Consider the following 20,944-nt stretch of genomic DNA (forward strand, 5'->3'; position numbering starts at 1 on the left):
ATTTAGTATGCCTGGTAAATATCGGTTATCACTATAATTTGTATTATTATCCTTATTGTCAGGTACACGATTTTTTTTTAACTTTTTACTATTTGGCTCTGAAAGTACCTTCTGTGAAATGAATTGCATTGATCTATGGTTAAACGATTTTTCTAATGGAACTTTTAAATTGCCTAGATTATCTTTTTCGATTACTTTAACCCATGAGCTTTTAATCGATTGATTTTGAAGAGGATTAATAAGAATATTTACACTATTATTACGGTTTGGCACATTCTTCCGACCTGTTATGTTTGTTCGTCTAGTATTAAAAGATCTTGAATCCTTATTAGATATAGTTACTTCTTTTTCAGTTTTTAATGTTGCAAAGCTCCTTAAAGGTTGCCGAAATAAATTGTGAGTTGTCGAAACTTTCTGCTTAATTCTATACGACTACAAAAAAGAAAAAAATTATACAAATTAAATTTTCTTTCAAGAAGTTCATACAGAAATTCAACTTATTTCTGTGACACACACCCATAAATACATATATACAATCTGTATTATAAAGGTGAATATAAAGCTATTATAAAGAATTAATTTTATTAATATGATATAATACATTTAAATATGTAAATTTAAAATATACAAAAACATTCATTTTTAATAAATGAATTATCTGAAATAAAGTCGAATAACATAATATTGTTAAAGATATATTGATTAAATAGGAAATAATAACTTTTATTTAATATAAAAAAATTATAAGAAAATTGTTCAAATTTTTTCAAAATACTAAAAAAAAAAGTAGTTTTTGTTACAACCACAACTAATATATCAATGATAAATCTATTTTTATTTATTAATTTCATTAAAGTTATTACAGAACACTACAATATAATTAAATAAATTATAAAAAAAAAACATAAGATTTACTAATTTTCAATGATATTATTATAAAAGATTTTATCACTAACAGAACCTTAACAAATATGAATATACATAAATTTTTACAACCTTACCTACCTAATGCGTATTCATTTTACAAGAGAATTTCGAAACCAGACTACGGTAAGACTTCCAGCATTTCTGGTACATTTATTGACTACCATATTCTCTTTGCACATTTTTAAAGATAATTTCTTTCATTGTAACATATTCTATAATATGTTTATATATGTTATATATAAATATTTTAATAAAAATAATTACAAAAAGTCTTATTGATTATCTCCTATACGGATTTTTACAAAAAATATAAATTGAAATGCATATTATAGGTATTTTCATATACAAATTACAATAAATGGATACAGAGTATTTGATGCATATTAAATATAAGTTCATTAAATTAAACTAGCATTAAACAATTAAATTATTATTAGAATTAATTGCATATTTTATAAATTATTTAGTAAAGATTAATTTATTCAAAAAATTTAAATACAATATTTAAAAGTACAATACGAAATAAATATTAATATAAAAATAAAAATTAATATAATATAATAAATAATTTATTAAAACTATAAAATTAATATTTCTAGTTGAAACAAGTATATACATTATTATATATTAGAAGATATTTTTTATTACTAATTATATTAATATTATTTCAATACTTACTTATTTAATTTTTTTGTATAATTTAATTATATAAAATCGTATAAACAAAACTTTAAGTGACTTGCGTAACAGATAATTTTAGGTCTTTCAGAAATTAAGCTACCATTAGTTATTTTTGTTTAAAATTTTTTATTGTAATAAATTCTGTTATTAATAATGTTAAATTAATCTGTTAAATTAATAACTGCTATTATTAATGTCCTTATTTAAATTTATTTATTATACATTTTATATGACAATATAAAATATTTTATATTGTCATATAAAATGTACACTGATATAGGAAACTATTAAGAAATGTTTTGAATACAGCTTTATTTTCTTATTTAAAATTATATTTATAAAGTGGATATCATATTCTACTAAAATAAAACTTAAAATATTTATGAGCTTTTTTTATTTATGTCTTTATTTATTATTTATTTTATGTATTATTTATGTCTTGCATGTTATAAATACTTATGTACTTATCCTATAATAAATATTAATAATGCTATTATTATCCTTACTTCTATATTGCAAAGATGAAGATGATAAATATTTTTAAAACCATGTGTTTTTGGATCATACTTCACTTATTGAAATCATACTTAAATACTGAACATACTTAACAATATATTTAAGTCTGATATTTTAGTATAAAATATTTAAATTATGTATTGCATATACTATTTTTATAATATAGAAATTACGTTACAGAAGAAAAGCTAATCTGCAACCTGTTTAAAAGTACACTAATTACAATAAATACGAGGTTCAAATTTATTTCTTTAAACTTACTATTTTATTTTTGGTTTATGTTATGCTAATTATATAATTAAAACATGGTTTTAACTATTTTTACTACTTTTTGTTAATTTTAAAAATGGAATAACACATTCATTGTAATACTTTAAAAGTTTCAAACAGTAACGGTTTATAATTAAATTCACTCACATTATTTATCTACAAATTTATTTAAAGATAAATTCTTTTAATCATAAATATTTTAAATTATTAATTTTTATATGGAAAAATTCTTGTTTACATTATTTAAATGTAGTGTGATATTTAATGTGAATAAGTACGTGATTTAATTGATACAAATATTGAAAAATTAAAAGTATACAAATTTTTTTTAACTTATAACGTAAATGTAAATATTAATTTAAAGAACATTAGAACACAGTTATTTTATATAATTGTTCATACATATAATTGTTAATATTTTACATTTCATTTTATAATTATATAATTTTACATATAATATATTTCCAAAATGGAATTGGCTATAATTACATAAATAAAAATAAAATAAGTTCAATCAGGATCTTAGAGTATTAGTATATAATGTATTGTATAGATTAAATTATTATCATTTGTTGTTAAAGTTTTGTAGTTATAATTAATATAAACGAGTGAGACTTAAATAAATGAAGCCATTAAATGATTTATATTGCAACTCACTGGGATAAGTTCTTTTATATCAATCCACTTGTCAGTGATTGATAAATGAAAATTAAAACAACCTAGAATATCGAAGGATGCCAATTAAACGAATAAACAAAAATATTTTTTTATTAATATTTTTTTTTAGAATGAAGTATTTAAATATTTTAAGTTTCAATGTAAAATATAGATGGAATTGATAGTTATTGCTACACTATATACTAAGGAAAAAAACATTAATATACATAAATAATATTCATATGAAAACAAAAAAGAAGACAATTTTATTATTTATATTTTTTCGTAAAACAGTTTTTTTATTTGATGGAATTTTCTTAAAAAAATGAATTTTTTTTTCTTTCCTCACAATGAGTAGATATTATATTTTTACTCAATAAAAAATATAATAATTTATTAAGAAATGCAATCTTATATCACAGCTCTCCTTTTTTTAAATATAATTACATTATGGACCAGAAATTTTATAATTTATATATATATATATATATATATATATATATATATATATATATATATATTTTTTTTTAATAATTATTTTAATGTAAAACAAAAACAAAAAGGAATTTTGATAAATTTTTATACAAATAACAAAATACATCACTAAACTATTATAAAACTTCAATAGCCTGAGTAGGTAATTTATACAAACAGTTTGATTAATTAGGAATTGATTGTCATCAATTCACCAGGTAATGTGACAATGATATATGTCGTAACATTGTGCAATTCTTCTGTAATCGACTGAATTACTGTAAGGAATTACATCGACGATAATGAGTATTCGTTTAGTAAATAAGTTAATTTTGATATTTAAAAGTTTATAATATATGGAAAATATTTTTAATAAACTATATACTTCTTTCAAAAGATTGATCTTAAGTGTAAGTAATAGCAACTTTTACACTTAATATGGATCACCGAGTATTGAAATCTTCATGAATATTCAAATTTTTCTTATTATCAGTCACATAAGTACATTAATTCTGATGAGCCATTTCTTAAAACTATTATGTATTATACAAATGCACTAAACGATTTATGTATATGATCTTTTTATCGAATACTACTTCAACTTCCAGGTATTTGTTACTAGTTTGATTTCACTATACATTTCGGAAGTTTGCAGCAGAAAAAGTATAAACTACACTTATTTGTGATCTGTGCAATGACGATTTAAGTTGATTAGTTTTTAGAAATTTATATATAAGTTCCCTATGATATTTCAGCAATTATCAGTAATAATAGTACTTTTTTATGTAAAATTTATTTTTATTATTTTTATCAATTATTGTTGTATATTTACACTTTTTTAACTTATCTCGAAAACTTATCTATAAACTTTATATTTATTATACAGTATTTAAATTATAAGCTATATTTTAAAATTCATATATTTGCATATCTCTTAGCTACATAAAACGTTACAAACTCCACAAAAATATCATGCAATAGTTCTTATACGTAATGTTGACTATTATAAAGTGTATTATATAAATTCTTCAATAAATATTGTCACACGAACAGTTATAAATAGTAAGCAAAATGTTTTATTTACTACAGTTTAATCTGAATTATTTTTAAGTATTTTAATCATATATATTTATAAAATAAGATAACCATATTAAATTTATATAAAAAATTTGAATTGAGATAAAATTTTTCATTTTTATTATTTTCAAAATAGTTCATACGTATTTTATTAATGATTTAAATTGAGTTTTTTATCTTTCTTAACAATATATACCAGTGTCGTACAATAACAATATAACTTTGTAACTGTAATTTAATGTCAAATAAATAACATTTTTCTGCTTTAATCAAAATTTGTACTAGTTTAACTATTTTAATATATATAAAATTTACTTTCAGTTGATGAACTTTCAGTTCATTAATTTTATAAAACATGATTTTAAAATCAAAAGTTAAATCACCTATATTGATGTAGAGAAACCATTACCATGAATTTTACTATTCTAATTAGAAATAACATATACCTTAATTATTTATGGTTGTAAAAAACTTTAACATTTTATTAATAATATCGTTAATTAATATTTATTTACCTGGATTCTAAAATCTATTTTTTAAAATATAAATATTTAATTTTTTATATATCTCTAATACATAAAAACCATAAATTTTTTTTTCACTTGAAATAGGAAAGCACGTATACAGTAGATATCAGTAAATATCAGTAGAAATGAAAAAAAATATTTTATTACTTCGTAGTAGCAATTGATATTAAATTGAAACTAATAATATAAGCAGAAAATATTGTGTTTCGATTAAATAAACTAAAACTAAGAATAAATAAAATAAAATAAAAAATTCTGATATTAAATATACAAGTATAAAGTAAAATTAGTATCAATTTCGTAAAGCTTTACTTACATTTGTTACAAAATCTCGTAATCCCTCAGTTGCAGCAATTATCAAAAAAATTACTAGTATTGATTGTATGAATTTTGGCTTCATTCTGTAACATAAAATTACAAAAATATATATTTTTCATTTGAAATTTTCCATACATTTATAAAAAATTAATATATAACTATTTTCAAATTTTATTATTTAATATTATTATGAGAGATAATATCTTAAAAAATAAGGGTTTCACTATAACAAGAACTTAATATGAATTCTTAAATATATATTTAAAAATTAATAGTATAAAATTATAATAAAAAATTAATATAAATATAACTCATTTATAAGTTTTTAAAGTTAATGAAAAATAAGATTAATTATAAAATTAGAATAAATAAATTCTTTTGTTTAAATGAATTAAATGAATGTAATAGTTGCCAACACAAATAAATTAATAATAAATTAATTAATAAAGAAAAAATAATTATTTTTTAAGGTACGAATCTTTCATAAAATATTAATTGAAATATATTCAGTGAAGTAACTATTAAATTAATAATTAATGAGCCATATACAAACAATTACCTGTATGTATAATTTAGTGATGTTAGACACCTAATCATATATTTACTTATTCATCACATAATTCTTTCTAAAAAAATTATGATTTTAAAAAATTCCAAAAATTTAATTACATTAAAAAAATTTAGATTAAAAGTTGATTATCATTTTAAATCAATTTCATGGTATATATAATCAATGGTATATTATAATAAAATAATATCAGGATTAGTCGCAACAGTCTATTTTTATGATAATACTAAATAACTAAAAAACAATATTATAATAATATATAATTTATCAAATAATTTACCAGATTTCATATTCAAAATTAGATTACAAATTTAATTGATTAGCAACATTAATCAGTAGTATTAATGTTCAAACATTTGTTTAAAATTACATGAGATTTTATATACAGTTAAAAGTTATCTAAATTAAACGATAAAGAAATTTAAAACTAATATAAAAATACTGTACATTCCATGAAAAAATAATTAATGCTCAAAGTGTAATAATTTATTTTAATAATTTAATTCAAGTTTCATAATTTCCTAGCAATTTTAGTGAATACCCGTTACTTGCAAGATAGAATCTTATTATATTGTTATATAGTAAAGCAATATAATATATTGCTCGATCAGTAAAAAAAATCTCAATTTAGCATTCAAGTTATAAAAGCGAATGAAAACATAATCCTATGTCTGTTTCACTTTTACGTTATATCGTAACGATTGCTTACCTGCTCTATTGCCATGATTTTCCATTGAATACTACAATTATCTCTGTATTATACACTCTTATACACAACAGAAACTATCTCTAATCTGGCATTCGATTTTTAAACAATTTATAACAATTGCTACAAGAACGAAAACTTCATACAGATACATAGTTAATTATTTTTTTAATATTTTACTTTTTATAGTTTTTTCTCAGAAATGAGTATTAAATATCATTATAGCCAAGTATATAGAACTGAAGGCATACTGTTTATTCAGGATTTGTTATGTGATCGCAAATACATAATTCACATAATTTTAACTTGCGTTTACTCAATAATATCTATGTTATTTGTTACTACACATATAATGTTACTACACATTAATAGTAGTGATAATTGAATTTTTTAATGATCTATTTAAGTTTAATAATAATAGTTTTTAGTATTATAAATATATATTATTTAAATTTCATTGAAGTAGCTAGTATTCATTGAAATGTTAACAATATTAAAATATACTACTCTAATAATTGTAAAAATAATAATTAAAAATTAACATGATAAAAATCATGCGTTTCAGTTTACTTTTAACCAACTGTCAAGACATTTCTAATAATTTACACATTGATTATAATACAATAAATTCTAATAAATTAGTAACAATTAGCTGTAATTTATTAAATTCAAATAAATTTCTAAATAAATCTTTAAATCTGTAAAATTTAACTAAATTTCTAGTTACTGCTTTAAATTTATTAAATTTAAAGAAATTATTAAGAATTGTTAATTACTAACAAATTGTGATTTCTTTAAGTACTTACATATTGTACAAATTAATTAGTAACAAAATTTAATATAGTGATAACTTAATCTACTACGAAATAGAATTCTGTCATAACTAACTTATTATAATTCAGGAAAACTAAATACCTTTATCTACCTGGGATAACTTTACTATCTTTATTTTTAGTAAACAAAAAAAAAACCAATATATATAAACATGCGTGATAAGGGTACAATGTTGCATCTTTATTATAAAGTGTATAAGCAGATACGAATAAAAGATTCTCTAGGGCCATATAAATGAAATCAATGAACAATTATTCACGTTGTAAGCTAATTTCTTTTTTTTTTTAAAAATCAATATCTTTAAATTCACCTTTTAGTGATTTAACACTTATTAATTATTATGAGTTTTTAAAAATCCACCATGATTATACATGCAAGCACAAATCCCGATCAAGTAGAATTATAAAGTTCAAGTAGAATAATAAAGAAATATTTGCTTTTAAATTTCTATAAATATTTCTTATTTTATAAACAAATAATAAATAATATTTCTGTAATCGCAAAAAGAAATTAGGGTTAATGGATAAACATAAATTTTCTAATATTAACAACGTTTCCCCAGTAAATCACATTTTTAAAAACATTAAAAACAATTTTATATGAAACTTTATGAGTGATAAATGTATTTGCTTAAGAAGAGTATTAATTTTACTGTAAAAAATGCTATAATAAATATTATCTGATATAATCAATAAATAATCGAAACTAGTTATAATTTAATAATAGTTACAATAATAATTTAATATTTAATATTAAACATTTTGTTCAATATAAAAATCATTGAAGTAATACATTCCATTATAATTATCAATCATTCTTAAATTAATCATTTCAAATCGAAAAATAACAATAAATCTTATATTTATCAAAAATTAATTTATCAATTGTTTAATTTATCAATATGTTTTTACTTTAAGTTTAAATTCAAATTATTTATGTTTTAAGTTAATTATAAAAAGCTCAAAATAATATAGTTTTATTAATTTTATAGTTGTGATCAATATTTTTTGAGTTTTTAAAATACAAATTATTAAAAATAAAAAGTTAAAAATATGTAATAAAACAAATTATTAATTAAACAAAATCTAACTACTTGAATAAATGTAATATAAAAAAATCCACTAAATAAATAAAATACATATCTATATTTATATAATATAACCATATTTATGTAATTAATTATTCATTTTAATATAAGATTAAGTATTATATATTATGTATTATGAAATATAATCAATAAGATATTTTAAAACGAACAGTTATTATAAATTAATAAGTGCTTCAATGATAATTTTAATAAATTTTATTAAATCCTATAAATTTTATTGATGAAAATTAATTTTTAAAATATTGAAAAAAATGAAAAAAAACAAATTATTAAAAGTATAAAACATCATTTTCAAAAATCATAAAAATCATACAAAAATTTTTAAAAAATCATAAAAAATAATACACGTTAAAATTGTATTTTGTATTAATATAATATTTTATCAAATAATGAAAATAAGCAGATAAAACTCATATTTATTATTTAAAATATGATTTTTATTAAATAATATTACAAGAAATAATTTTCAAATATCTTATAATCAATAACCAGAACAATTTGGTCAATATAAATAAATTAAAGTTTTTTGATAATTAATAACTTAAACTAAATAATGAAAAATAATTTTCGATGTTTGTATGAATTTCAGCATTAACGTCACTATTTCATTCATTCATGATTAATTTTGCATAAGTTATCAAAAAGAAAGCTATGGTTGTTATAAAATACCTTTTAAATTAGAATCATATATTTAGAGGATCGAAATTTTTAATATAAAATATGTTATGATGTAAATAATTGTTCTATATTTGAAAAATTGTTTTCTATTTAAACGGATGCATTTAAAATTGTGCTTATTACTACATGTTTGTATTTACACTATTCACTATTTACACTAAAGACATATAATAATACATAAAGACAATAATGAATCAGATATATTTAATATTAATAATAATAATATAATAATAATAATTTAATAATAATATTAATAATAATTTACTATTAATAACAACTTTAAATTCTTAGCATTATTTATTTTGTCGATAAATTAATTGGATTTTCAAATAATATTTAAGATCTTGCTATAAGGATCTATAATAATTTAATTAATTATGATTTTAATCAGTTTATTCTTGAATATACATAACTGCAGTACATATTATATATTATTGATATTGCTGTTTGATTTAACAATTTTAAAATAAATATTGTATTATAAGAGTTTATTTTGTAAAATATCTCTAACAAAATTTTTTTTATGAAATAAATAATTTAGTTCAGTGTTATCTAATAATTATTTTTTATTTAGTGATTAAGTCTTATTATTAAAATACTATAAGATCGATTAATGTATTATAAATGAATAATAATAAAAGTTGTTTACTATAATTTAAACATTTCTTTTGTTTCATTTAATAAAAATTTTGTTTTTTGTTCAACATATAATTTGCTTAAATTTATCTACAGAGTTAATGCTTAATAAACGCAAAAACAGATCCTTGTTGTACATCAAAAATGAAAAATTTAATTTAATCTGTAACAATAATTAAACGCTTTATTTAACAAACTTCCATTTTAAATATATCATTTTTAAATTTTATAATAAGCAATAAGTTATGAATACATCATATATATCTTGAACTACTATGTAAAATGATCTTATAAAACAATAGAATTTTTATTTACAATTTAAAGATTATATTTGAAGGTTTTTCGAAAACATTACTTTGAGTAACTAATAATCATAACTAAATTAAGTAATTAATTTGTATTTTTAATTTAGTACGTTTTATTTATTTATGAAATTTGAAAATCTGACTTATTTAAAAGAGATCATTGATTCTTTTGTATGTTATAACAATTTAAGAAATCAGATCTTTTTTGAAAAATCCATTATAAACTTACAAAAACTTTTATTGTAACCAAATTCTTTATCGTAAATAACTTTATAAAAAATAAGAAATAAAAAATATGGTATCATTTTTAACAATTCGAGACATCTTATAAAAAATTATTTTTGATACGTAATATATTTCTATTTAGCTAAAAACAATAAAAAAAATAATATAAAAATTAAATACCGATAAGTTGATAAATATATATACTTGAATATATTTTCACATAAATATACTTAAATATTAATATATTTAGTTAAATTCCCAATAGATCATTTTATGAGCTTTAAAGAATAGAATAATTGTAAATAAAAATTAATTTTATGTCCGCAATTTATTGTATATAAATTACATATATTTTAATTTAAATTAAAATCTTAAATTATTTCAATTAAATAATATTTCATATGTTTGATATATCTATTTTTTCTTCTTCTAATCTGATGCTTTTTAAACTTTATAAGTAATATTATTAAAATTTTAAAAATAAATGAAGAATAGTATTTCAAAAATGAGTGAAAAATTATTAAATTTTATTGGTAAATTATATAGTTTATTTAAGCAAACATTTAATACATTCATTTAATAATTTTTTCATGTAAGCTATATAATATTACTATTATTAAATCATATAGTTTTTATAATAATTTCCAATCATAAATATTATATATAACGTTTATTATATGTATATCTTGTAAGTCATACAATATCCTATATGTGTTACTTAATAAAATGGAAAGTAAATGTTTTCAAGCTTTTAGCGAAGTTTGTAAGTAGACTTTCGTTACTGTGATGTTTCGGAAACTAAAATTAAATTAGTTTGATATAAAATAATAAGTTACTACTACAAGCAAATATCTATTTACATAGTAATATATCACTCAATGTTATCTAGTTAGGATTACAATTTATCACAAATTTTTTCAAAAATGTTTTAATCGCCAAAACAATTCCTAGAAAGAATCTCAAACAGATTAAAAATCTCACTTTTTAAAAACAATAATTTTTATATAATCGAATTAAAATAGAACGATCGTTGACATTAAATAATTATCTATTAAAAGGATTTTGAAAATTGTTTTATATTTAATACGTATAAAAATGTATTTTATTAATGATTAGAAATATTAGTATTGTTTACTTTATATTTATAGTAATACAATATATAAATTTATTTATTACAAGAGAATAAATTTATATACAAGATCATGACACTTTCTAAAAATATGATTCATAAATTTATATAAAGTAATAAGGAAATAATGTTTCATAAAATTCATTTTTTAAATTTATATTATATTTTTTCTATTGATTATTATATTATAGTATCCGTTTGCTTGGATAAAAAAAACTGTTTCATGTAACCCAAAGAAAAAAAAGAAACATATGCAATGGATTTTCTCGGTCCAATAACAGTTATTTTAACAGAATATTATATACAAATTAAGCTATATTCCATCAAAAATAAAATTTTTTAGTAAATACTATAAATTATATAAATTATAAATGTAACGTCCAATAATAATATATTCCTATAGTTTAATGTCACTATCAGCATAGACCAAACACTTTTCACTAAACTTTTAAACTTTAAAATTAAACTATAAGAAGAAATAAAAAACGCACTTTTTAATGTAAGGAATCCTCATAAGTGTGCACTGCACATCCCTCGCCTTAATCTTAATTGCCTGATTGTATAAATGAATTTAATTCACGTCGAAAGTGAGACACAATTATTAGCGCTCGTTTCGCGGCAATGAAACGATAGTAATGGTTGGCGAACCGCGGTACGCTGACCAGGCTGTTGCTAATGTCAAAAAATGGGGCAACGACAATTATTTCCCTTTCGCCGAGAGAAACTGAAGAACCAGCCGATCAGAAAATGGACCGCCAATATGGAACCGGCTAACAATAATTTAACTTATTTCTGTCCAAATTAAATATCTATCCTGTTTTTGGATGACTGTCAAATATAGGATATATTTTTATTCTGAATACTAAAAATATTATTCATACTTTCGAATTACACATTCTCAGAATTTATTTGAATTTTGCATGATATAAGTTATTATAAATTTACGTAAGTATTTGTTCATTTCATCAAAAATAAAATAAATCAGCATCACATAAATAAACGGCTTTTATATCTCGAATTTGATAAAGTCACTTATGAGTATTATTAGAAAATGTATTTTTCATTTAATATAAATTAATTCTTGCGATTTAAATATTTCAGGAATTAAATGTTATTTATAATAATCTTCATATATTAAAATTTGTAACCTAAAATTTTATCATAAAATTAAATTTAGAAGTGATAAATACAAACAAAAAAAATAAAAACAAAATAGCTGTATAAACATCTAAACTACAAGTAATATTTTTTATACATTAATTTATATAATAATGTTAACGATCGGAAAATAATAAACCAGTACTTGTCGTACATCAATTATATTAAAATTTAACACTAATATTATCAATTACTTTCATTTTATTCGCAAAAAAAATATATAAAAAATAATTGAACTTATTTCAATTAATTTATTATTAGAAATTTATTTTATTGACTAATAATATTTAAAAATATTTTCATTATAGATTTGAATTTTCAATCAATAGTTATTAAAATTATGTCCTATGTACAGTAATTTATAGTAATTATTTATTTATATTTAATTATTTAAATTTTATTTAAATTAATTATTTATATAATAATATTATATACAAAATTGGTAAATTAATTTCTTTGAATACGGTAGAGCCAGCTTATTTGTTGAATTGATGGACTTAAAGATTAACCTATTATTAATTAATTTTCTGTTACAAAGTTTTGAATATAAATATAGTCTATTCTCGTTTTTCACTTACACAAATATTTAAAACTATTATATTAATTATTATTATTTTATTTAAAAAAAAAATTTTTTTCATTTTCTTTAATAATTAAAGGGTTATAAACTGCTCCTCTCTTCAAAGGTAGAATTGAACTTGGCTCTTCCGCATACAGCAATTTGTAAACTAAACTTTTAATTACAAAATTTAACATAAAAATATTATTTATCTACAAATGTTATTACAGAACATTAAGCTGAATATAATATGTGCATTATGTGAATTACGAGTGCAAGACCATAATCCAAAAATTTAATAAAAGCATCTTATTACTTTTGTAAATATTTAATTTTTATTTATTTATTCTCTTTGACTCTATTTGTGCTCTTCTTTTTTAAACAAATATATCAAACAAGAAAACTGCACTTACAATTAATTATACGATATTATCAATTACTAAATACAATAATAAGTATTATAGTAATTATATTATTAATAATTTTTACAACTTAACGTTAGTAGAAATAAAAAATTTAAATTACATATCGATTTAATTTATCAAATAATATATATATATATCTATTTTATGAAAAGGAAATAAGAAATCACGATCGTAGTTCTTTTATTATATTTTTCATTATATTTTTGGCTATGTATAAAGAGAAAAATATTATAAATGACAAGATTGTGAATTATTTATTTTACAAAATTCAGATTAATTTTATTTAATATATTATAAATAATCATTTGAAATTAAAAAAACGTTTTATAAAATTAAAATAATGGAATTAAAATTATTCTGAATGTAGACTACTAGAAGGAGTACAATTTTAATTAATAATATTGTAATATATTTTTAATTAAATAATTTACACTTATCAGACCAGAGTCACGTAAAAATACAAAATTAAAAGTATGATTAAATCTGATGATATACTATGTATACATACTGCTTTAAAAATATATTTAATTATTTAATATAATGAAGATTCAACAAAATAGTGTTTTATTAATAACTTATTTTTAAATTTAATATTGTTATAAAGATGTGATTTAATACGAAAAAATTATTCAGATTCACAATAAGTTAATTATATCAAATTATGATGCTTATAATTAAATATATTTTTACAAATATTTCAATCTCAAAATAATTAAAATTGTAAAATTGTATAAAATAATAATGAAAATAATTAATATTTTTTTTTAATGTTTTTTTTCCATTTTAAATCATTATAATTGAAAGAGTACTGAGCACATCCAAAATCATAAGTAAATTTCACTGCCGAAAAGACTTATGACATACAATGCTTCTAATAAACGTCTCTGTACCAAATTGTTATAGCTGTAATCTGGCATATTATCATCGTAAAATTTTTGTGTTTTATCCCTATATTATAATAAGTTAATAATTTTCACGTTGTTCCTTGTTTGAATTTATCTTTAATACAAGTGTTCAACCAATATGAGCATGTGTTTCAATCGCGGCACTGAGCCAGACAATATATCGCTCTGTATAATGAAAATCCCTATATTGGCAACACTGGCGGTTAACATAGAGGAAAGCCAAGGGTAAGAACAGGAATTATTAACGCAAGTAGCACGTACAGCCAAGAATTAGTCAATGATCAAAATTGAAATAAAAAATAAAATTTATTTATTTAATGAAAAATTGAAAATTATTTAAAGAAATTGTTAAATAAAGGGAGGTAAAAGTACTGAGCATATGAACAAAAAGGAAAATATATACACTAAAAAACAAGACAATTATTAAGTAGATACAAGAAAAACATGGTAAAATTATAAATTTTGATTATTTATAGTATTCCTAATGAAAATAAAAATATATTTATTTTAAATATTAAAAATAAACTGCAATTTGAATTTATAAAAACCGCGTTATTATATACAATAAATAAATGATTAATATTTTTAAACGTTAAGTTTCAATTCTATGCAAAATTACGATATACATAAGATGGAGGAATATAACAAGAAAGAGAGAATAAGCGCATTTTTTTTAAATGCATATATAGTGCACTATATTCAAATGCATGTGTATGCATGCATTGAAGATCCAGAACTGTACGTAAAGCATGAGTAGGCGACCATCTAAGTACGCTACAAAGTGAGAAAAGTAGATATAGACAAGCCGAATTAAAGAAAGATAAAGGAATATAAAAGCCACGTCAAATGTGTGCGACTATTAACGTTAGCAAGTAGCGCGCGCGCTTAGCAAAGAGCTATCAATTGCTGAGTATTCTAACAAACTATTAATTCCAACCTTGTGAGTTCCAAACAATTTGGAGCTAGCGTCTAACTGAATTCCAACTGTGATCAATGAGTAAATTAGTTTTGTTAGATTAATCGTAATAGCAAACTACGCTTTATAACGTTTACAAATTAAAATAAACGTGATTTAATTGAAAAGAACAAGAAAATAAAGTAGAAGTGTTTCGAATATTAGTGTAGTTGGTAAGGCAAGAAAGTGTAAGAGAGAGAGGAAGTAAAAGTAAGGAAACGAGAGTAGTTGGCTGATGAAAGAAATAGAGCTAGCTTGCCAACTTTTTCTGTAGACTTATATTCACAAATACGCACATATAACGTGGTGATTATATCGCACCGTCAACGACGACTACGTGATTAATACAAGGACGTAGACGTCTTCTCCCGGTCCATGTGCACCAAACCGTGAAATATGCTTATCAAAGAATTGTAAGTATTAAGAAAAAATAACGAAATGACTGCGTAAACCATTTGTATTTGTTCTTTCTTGGATTAGTCATTATTTAAAAAATCTTATCGTGTCCATAATTCTTGCGACGCCCCAACAAGGCAACTTTACGCGTAGATTGAGGACCGATCGTTAGTTCAAAATTTAAAGGCTAACCTATAATCATACATGCGCATTCTTTCATATAATTAAATATATATCTCTGGTTTTTACGTCGATATATTCTGTAATTTTATAGACATAACAGATAAAATTTGAGTTAATAAACAAGAAACGTGTCATTTGTTATAAACAACATTGAAAGCAAAAAGGGTGTAATAAGACGATTCGTTATATTTCTGTATATGATTTTTTATAATCATTCATTCAAACAAATTTTTTACGAATTATGTATTTTCAATGCCTTTACAGAATAAAATTAATTAATTTTCGATATAAATTTCATGTTAAATATAAAATTGTAAATTTTAGTTCAAGAACAGATTTCAAGGCCATTTACACATCTATTATCAAATTTTGCACTGGCTTTAATATTGTTTTTTATTTGTCTTTTGTTAATTACTGTATCATTTCTTTGTTGCAGTCGTGTTACCCTTCCTGTCACTGTTGAAGAGGTATGTAGACAAAGCAAGCTTGATCAAAACCTATACTTGTTTACAAAATAAAATAATAATTATTTTTAATAAAATTATAGTATTTTTACTCGAGTGCTGCACGTAATTTAATCAATATTCTATATTTAAATAACTAACATTTTACAATTTTACATATTATTACATATGTTCATTGTATAATATAATTAAATTATAAAACAGTCATTTTTATTTAAAATATACTTTAATTGTCTTTAAAATATTTTCATAATACTCGAATTTATTTTTATTAATTTATAGTATCAAGTAGCTCAATTATACTCTGTAGCGGAAGCTAGTAAAAATAATACAGGTGGAGGTGAGGGCATAGAAGTTTTAAAAAATGAACCCTTTACGAATTATCCACTCCTTGGTGGAAAATATTCTTCTGGTCAATATACATACAAGATTTATCATTTAGCAAGCAAAGTGCCTGCTTATATTCGCATGCTGCTACCCAAGAGTTCACTGGAGATTCATGAAGAAGCATGGAATGCCTACCCTTACTGCAAAACTGTTATAAGTGTAAATATTTAAATTTATTATTGATTTGTAAAATTGCAAATGTATATTGTTAAATCTATGTTTATTTTGCAGAATCCTGGTTATATGAAAGAAAATTTTATTATTATCATAGAATCTTATCATATTGGTGATATTGGAGACCAAGAAAATGTAAGAAATTAAAACTCATATTTTTAAAATATATGATAATTTGTTATAAAAGTTCATTTATACATTTAATAATAATTTAACAATATTAAAATAGTTTCATTTATAGATAAAATGAAAGATTACATTCAGTAAAATAAGATACAAATATCATTTTATAATAAAACTTATAAAAATAGTGGTGATTTATAATCAATTCATGTAATAGTACACAGATTTAGTAATAATTTAATAAAATTTAATTGATTATAATTTCAGGTTCATGAACTTCCTCCAAATAAACTTAAAATAAGAGAAGTTGTACACATAGACATATCTAATGATCCAATTGCTAGCGCAGATTACAAAGATGACGAAGATCCAAGGAAATTCAAATCTGAAAAAACAGGTCGAGGACCACTGGTTGGTAAAGATTGGAAACATCAGATTACTCCAATAATGACCTGTTATAAACTGGTTACCTGTGAATTTAAATGGTTTGGTCTACAAGCACGTGTAGAGAGCTACATTTTAAAGGCTGAGAGGCGTCTTTTTACTAATTTTCATCGACAAGTTTTTTGCTGGATTGACCGTTGGCATGGTCTTACGATGGAGGATATACGAGCAATTGAAGATACAACAAAAGAAGAGTTAGATAGAGTAAGAATAAAAAAAATTGTTGAATATTAAATCTAAATTAAAGTTTTTAACGCAGCAAGTTTAATTAACATTGAAATTTTTAATTGAAAATAACTCAGAATTTTGCTGTATAAAATTAAGAAATATAATTATATAGTGCCAAATTAATTGTCTTTGCTTTATCTTTAAGAGAATTAAAGAATATGGTGATATAATGTAATATATTATTATATAATTTGATATATAAACTAAAAATTTTTAAATTAATATTTAATTTTGATTTTTGTACTCATGAAATTTATAAGTAAACATATACAACAAAATTTTTTATCAAAAATAAATAAAAATACAAAAGGTATGACTCATTATAAAAATTATGAAAGCATTAACGTTATTGCAGTTTTAAAGCACATAATTATTTTAAGAAAATATATTGTATGAAAGTGAACCATTACAAAATTTATTTGATAATCAATATAATTTGATAATTTTTTAATTCTAAGTGAAAAATAAGAAAAAATCTAAAAATTTATATATTAAGTATTTTTTTCATTTAACATATCCGATGAATTAATATAATAATATATGAATGAACTATATAGAGTAATTGAAAAAAAAGAAAAATTACACTTATTTTTTAATTTAAAAATATAATTTCCAGTTAAATAATTTCCTTTTTTGTATTCTAGCAAAGACATAAGGGTGAAGTACGAGGAATGCGTGGTGATGATTGAGGCTTTGATAAATACAGTGTCATAAGAAGAATGGAATTTTCCTTCAAAGTAATACTAACCTCAGACCCATATGCATACACTCAAAGCCGTACGTGATCCTGCTGGATTGGGGAAGTTTCCAGAGTTTATCTGTCTAGATTCAGTGTCTACTCAATTTACTTAAAATTTTAATTTATATCTACAAAGATTTTAGATAAATGTATTTACAATCAAAGAGTAACGTTATTGTATTATTGCTGATAAAACAAAAAAAAGATACTGAAGCAGACATTTTAAACGATCATTAGTTGTTAAAATGATAAAATATCAAGGAAACAATAGAAATAACTGGGGAGGAAAGAAAATAAAAATATAGTCTAGATAATTAAATCATAGTAAAATAATTCATAAAATAATGTAGTCAATGATATTAACTATTAAACGTTAATAACATGCACATAAAACTTGCTATTTCCAAGTGCATAAATGATTATATGAATGGTTACATTAAACAATCAATTTATGGTCTAATATTAGTGAAGTTGCTATACAAATTTGACAATTTTAACGTCTACATGATAAGATAAATATATAAATAAATTGCAAATTAAAGTAATATAAAAAATATATATATAAAAAAAAAAGTGCAAATATAAATTTATTAAAAAATTGCATCAATATTAAAGTTATAATTTTTTTAACAGAAATTTAATTCTATAAATGAATATTTAGATGTTTGTCTATTAGTGAAATTTTAATTCAATAAGTAATAAATATATATAATTGATTCATTCGTAATATGCTTCTCTACTTAATATGTGGATCTAACAGTGTGTCCAGATGCTAGCTTTTTGTAAATTAAGCGTCTTTTTAGTGAAATATTAGTCTCAGTATTTAAGCATAACTGAATTCTCATGTACAGTGAGATATAAATGTATGTTGCTCTTTGTATTAAGGTTAATAAAAATACAATATGTAGAATATTAGGCACTTGTGTAGAACTAAGCATAGACTATTTGAATTTCAGCGCAATTGATATGTTAAAGACAAAGGATGTACTAATTGTATATAAACTAAGCATACAATGGAATTTAATTTATTTATAAATATATATATATATATATATATATATATATGATATTACTTAATTTAAGAAAGAAGCAAAAGTGATTTTTAAATATTAAAATTGTTTTATTTTGCTTTTATTCATTATTACTTTATATTATAAAAAATAATAAATGTTTCCTATTTATTAGAACAATGAAAAATTGTACATAATTATGAATTAAAATGTACACGTAGTTTTAAAATATTTATTCAAGTTTTATAACGAGTAATAAATTACATTTAAAGTTGTTATATATTAAATAAAATTTGATATCTTGAAAACAATATCACAGAACTGTTTTTAGGAATTTATTTAAAACTGAATATTTATGTGCAAAATCACTTATTACAATTATACATTATATAAAAACCAAGATATATATGATTTTTCTAGAAAATTAAATTAGATGAGTTAATAGTGTGAAGTCAATCTAATTCTATCTTCATTTTCACAAACAAATCTATAATTTTTAATATAAAATTTGTAAAAAACTTATATTCTTAAAAAAAAAGTTTTTAATGTTTTCATGTAATAATCATGTTTGAATTGAATTTCATTGTATGTAGAAAAGAAATATCTAATTCCTATTGAATACTATTTAATCTAGTTAATAATTCAATTATTTCTTGCATTAAAACAGGATGCAGAACTCTGTAACGCCGCCGAATGGCTGATAATGAAGACGAAATAGTACACACATATACATGTAAGTGATGTAAATATAAATAAGTATATGTATATGTTTGTAAAAAATATATATGTATATATGAAAAAGTATAATATAATGTCAATGAAACGGTCAAAAAAAGGTAATAAAATTATGAGATAATATATAAAATTTATTAATACCTTAGTATACAGTATAAAAAATAATATAAAATTATATATATATATATATATATATATTTCTAATATTTCATTAATAAAAATACAGGGCATTTATTTCCTCAGTTACAAATTTTTTCTTTAGTTTTGCAATAATGTCACAACAATCTATTAAAGAAATGGTTAACATGATATCCATAATTTATTTCAAACAGAACCAATTTTTATGTACTATACTCTTTTATGAGATTACCAGCAATAACCAATCTTTGAATTTCAGATGTTCCTTCATAAATTTCATTAATA

At 20.7% G+C, this 20,944-nt stretch overlaps 2 protein-coding genes across 2 annotated transcripts in view; one reads left to right on the forward strand and one right to left on the reverse strand.

Moving 5' to 3' along the window:
* The first annotated feature begins 16,034 nt into the window (after positions 1–16,034).
* vib (phosphatidylinositol transfer protein vib) lies at positions 16,035–18,786 on the forward strand. The gene is made up of 6 exons (XM_011505243.1): positions 16,035–16,051; positions 16,654–16,684; positions 16,964–17,227; positions 17,300–17,377; positions 17,633–18,013; positions 18,682–18,786. Exons 1-6 carry the CDS (start codon positions 16,035–16,037, stop codon positions 18,724–18,726), a joined length of 816 nt encoding a protein of 271 aa, XP_011503545.1. The 3' UTR covers positions 18,727–18,786.
* Positions 18,787–20,938: 2,152 nt separating this feature from the next.
* Arc42 (Activator-recruited cofactor subunit 42) overlaps positions 20,939–20,944 on the reverse strand; it is a 2,615-nt gene continuing 2,609 nt past the window's right edge. Inside the window, exon 5 of the mRNA XM_011505232.1 lies at positions 20,939–20,944. This exon is cut by the window's right edge and continues 111 nt beyond it. Coding sequence (XP_011503534.1) covers positions 20,939–20,944 — 6 coding nt within the window.

Source organism: Ceratosolen solmsi, unplaced genomic scaffold, assembly GCF_000503995.2.
Source record: "Ceratosolen solmsi marchali unplaced genomic scaffold, CerSol_1.0 scaffold93, whole genome shotgun sequence".
NCBI classification, from domain to species: Eukaryota; Metazoa; Arthropoda; class Insecta; order Hymenoptera; family Agaonidae; genus Ceratosolen; species Ceratosolen solmsi.

What these genes read in the sequence shown, in the direction of transcription:
- vib (XM_011505243.1), top strand. An exon ending in TTCCTGTCACTGTTGAAGAG is followed by an intron (nt 16,685 to 16,963) that starts GTATGTAGACAA and finishes ATTAATTTATAG; the next exon opens with TATCAAGTAGCTCAATTATA. An exon ending in ATATTGGAGACCAAGAAAAT is followed by an intron (nt 17,378 to 17,632) that starts GTAAGAAATTAA and finishes TTATAATTTCAG; the next exon opens with GTTCATGAACTTCCTCCAAA.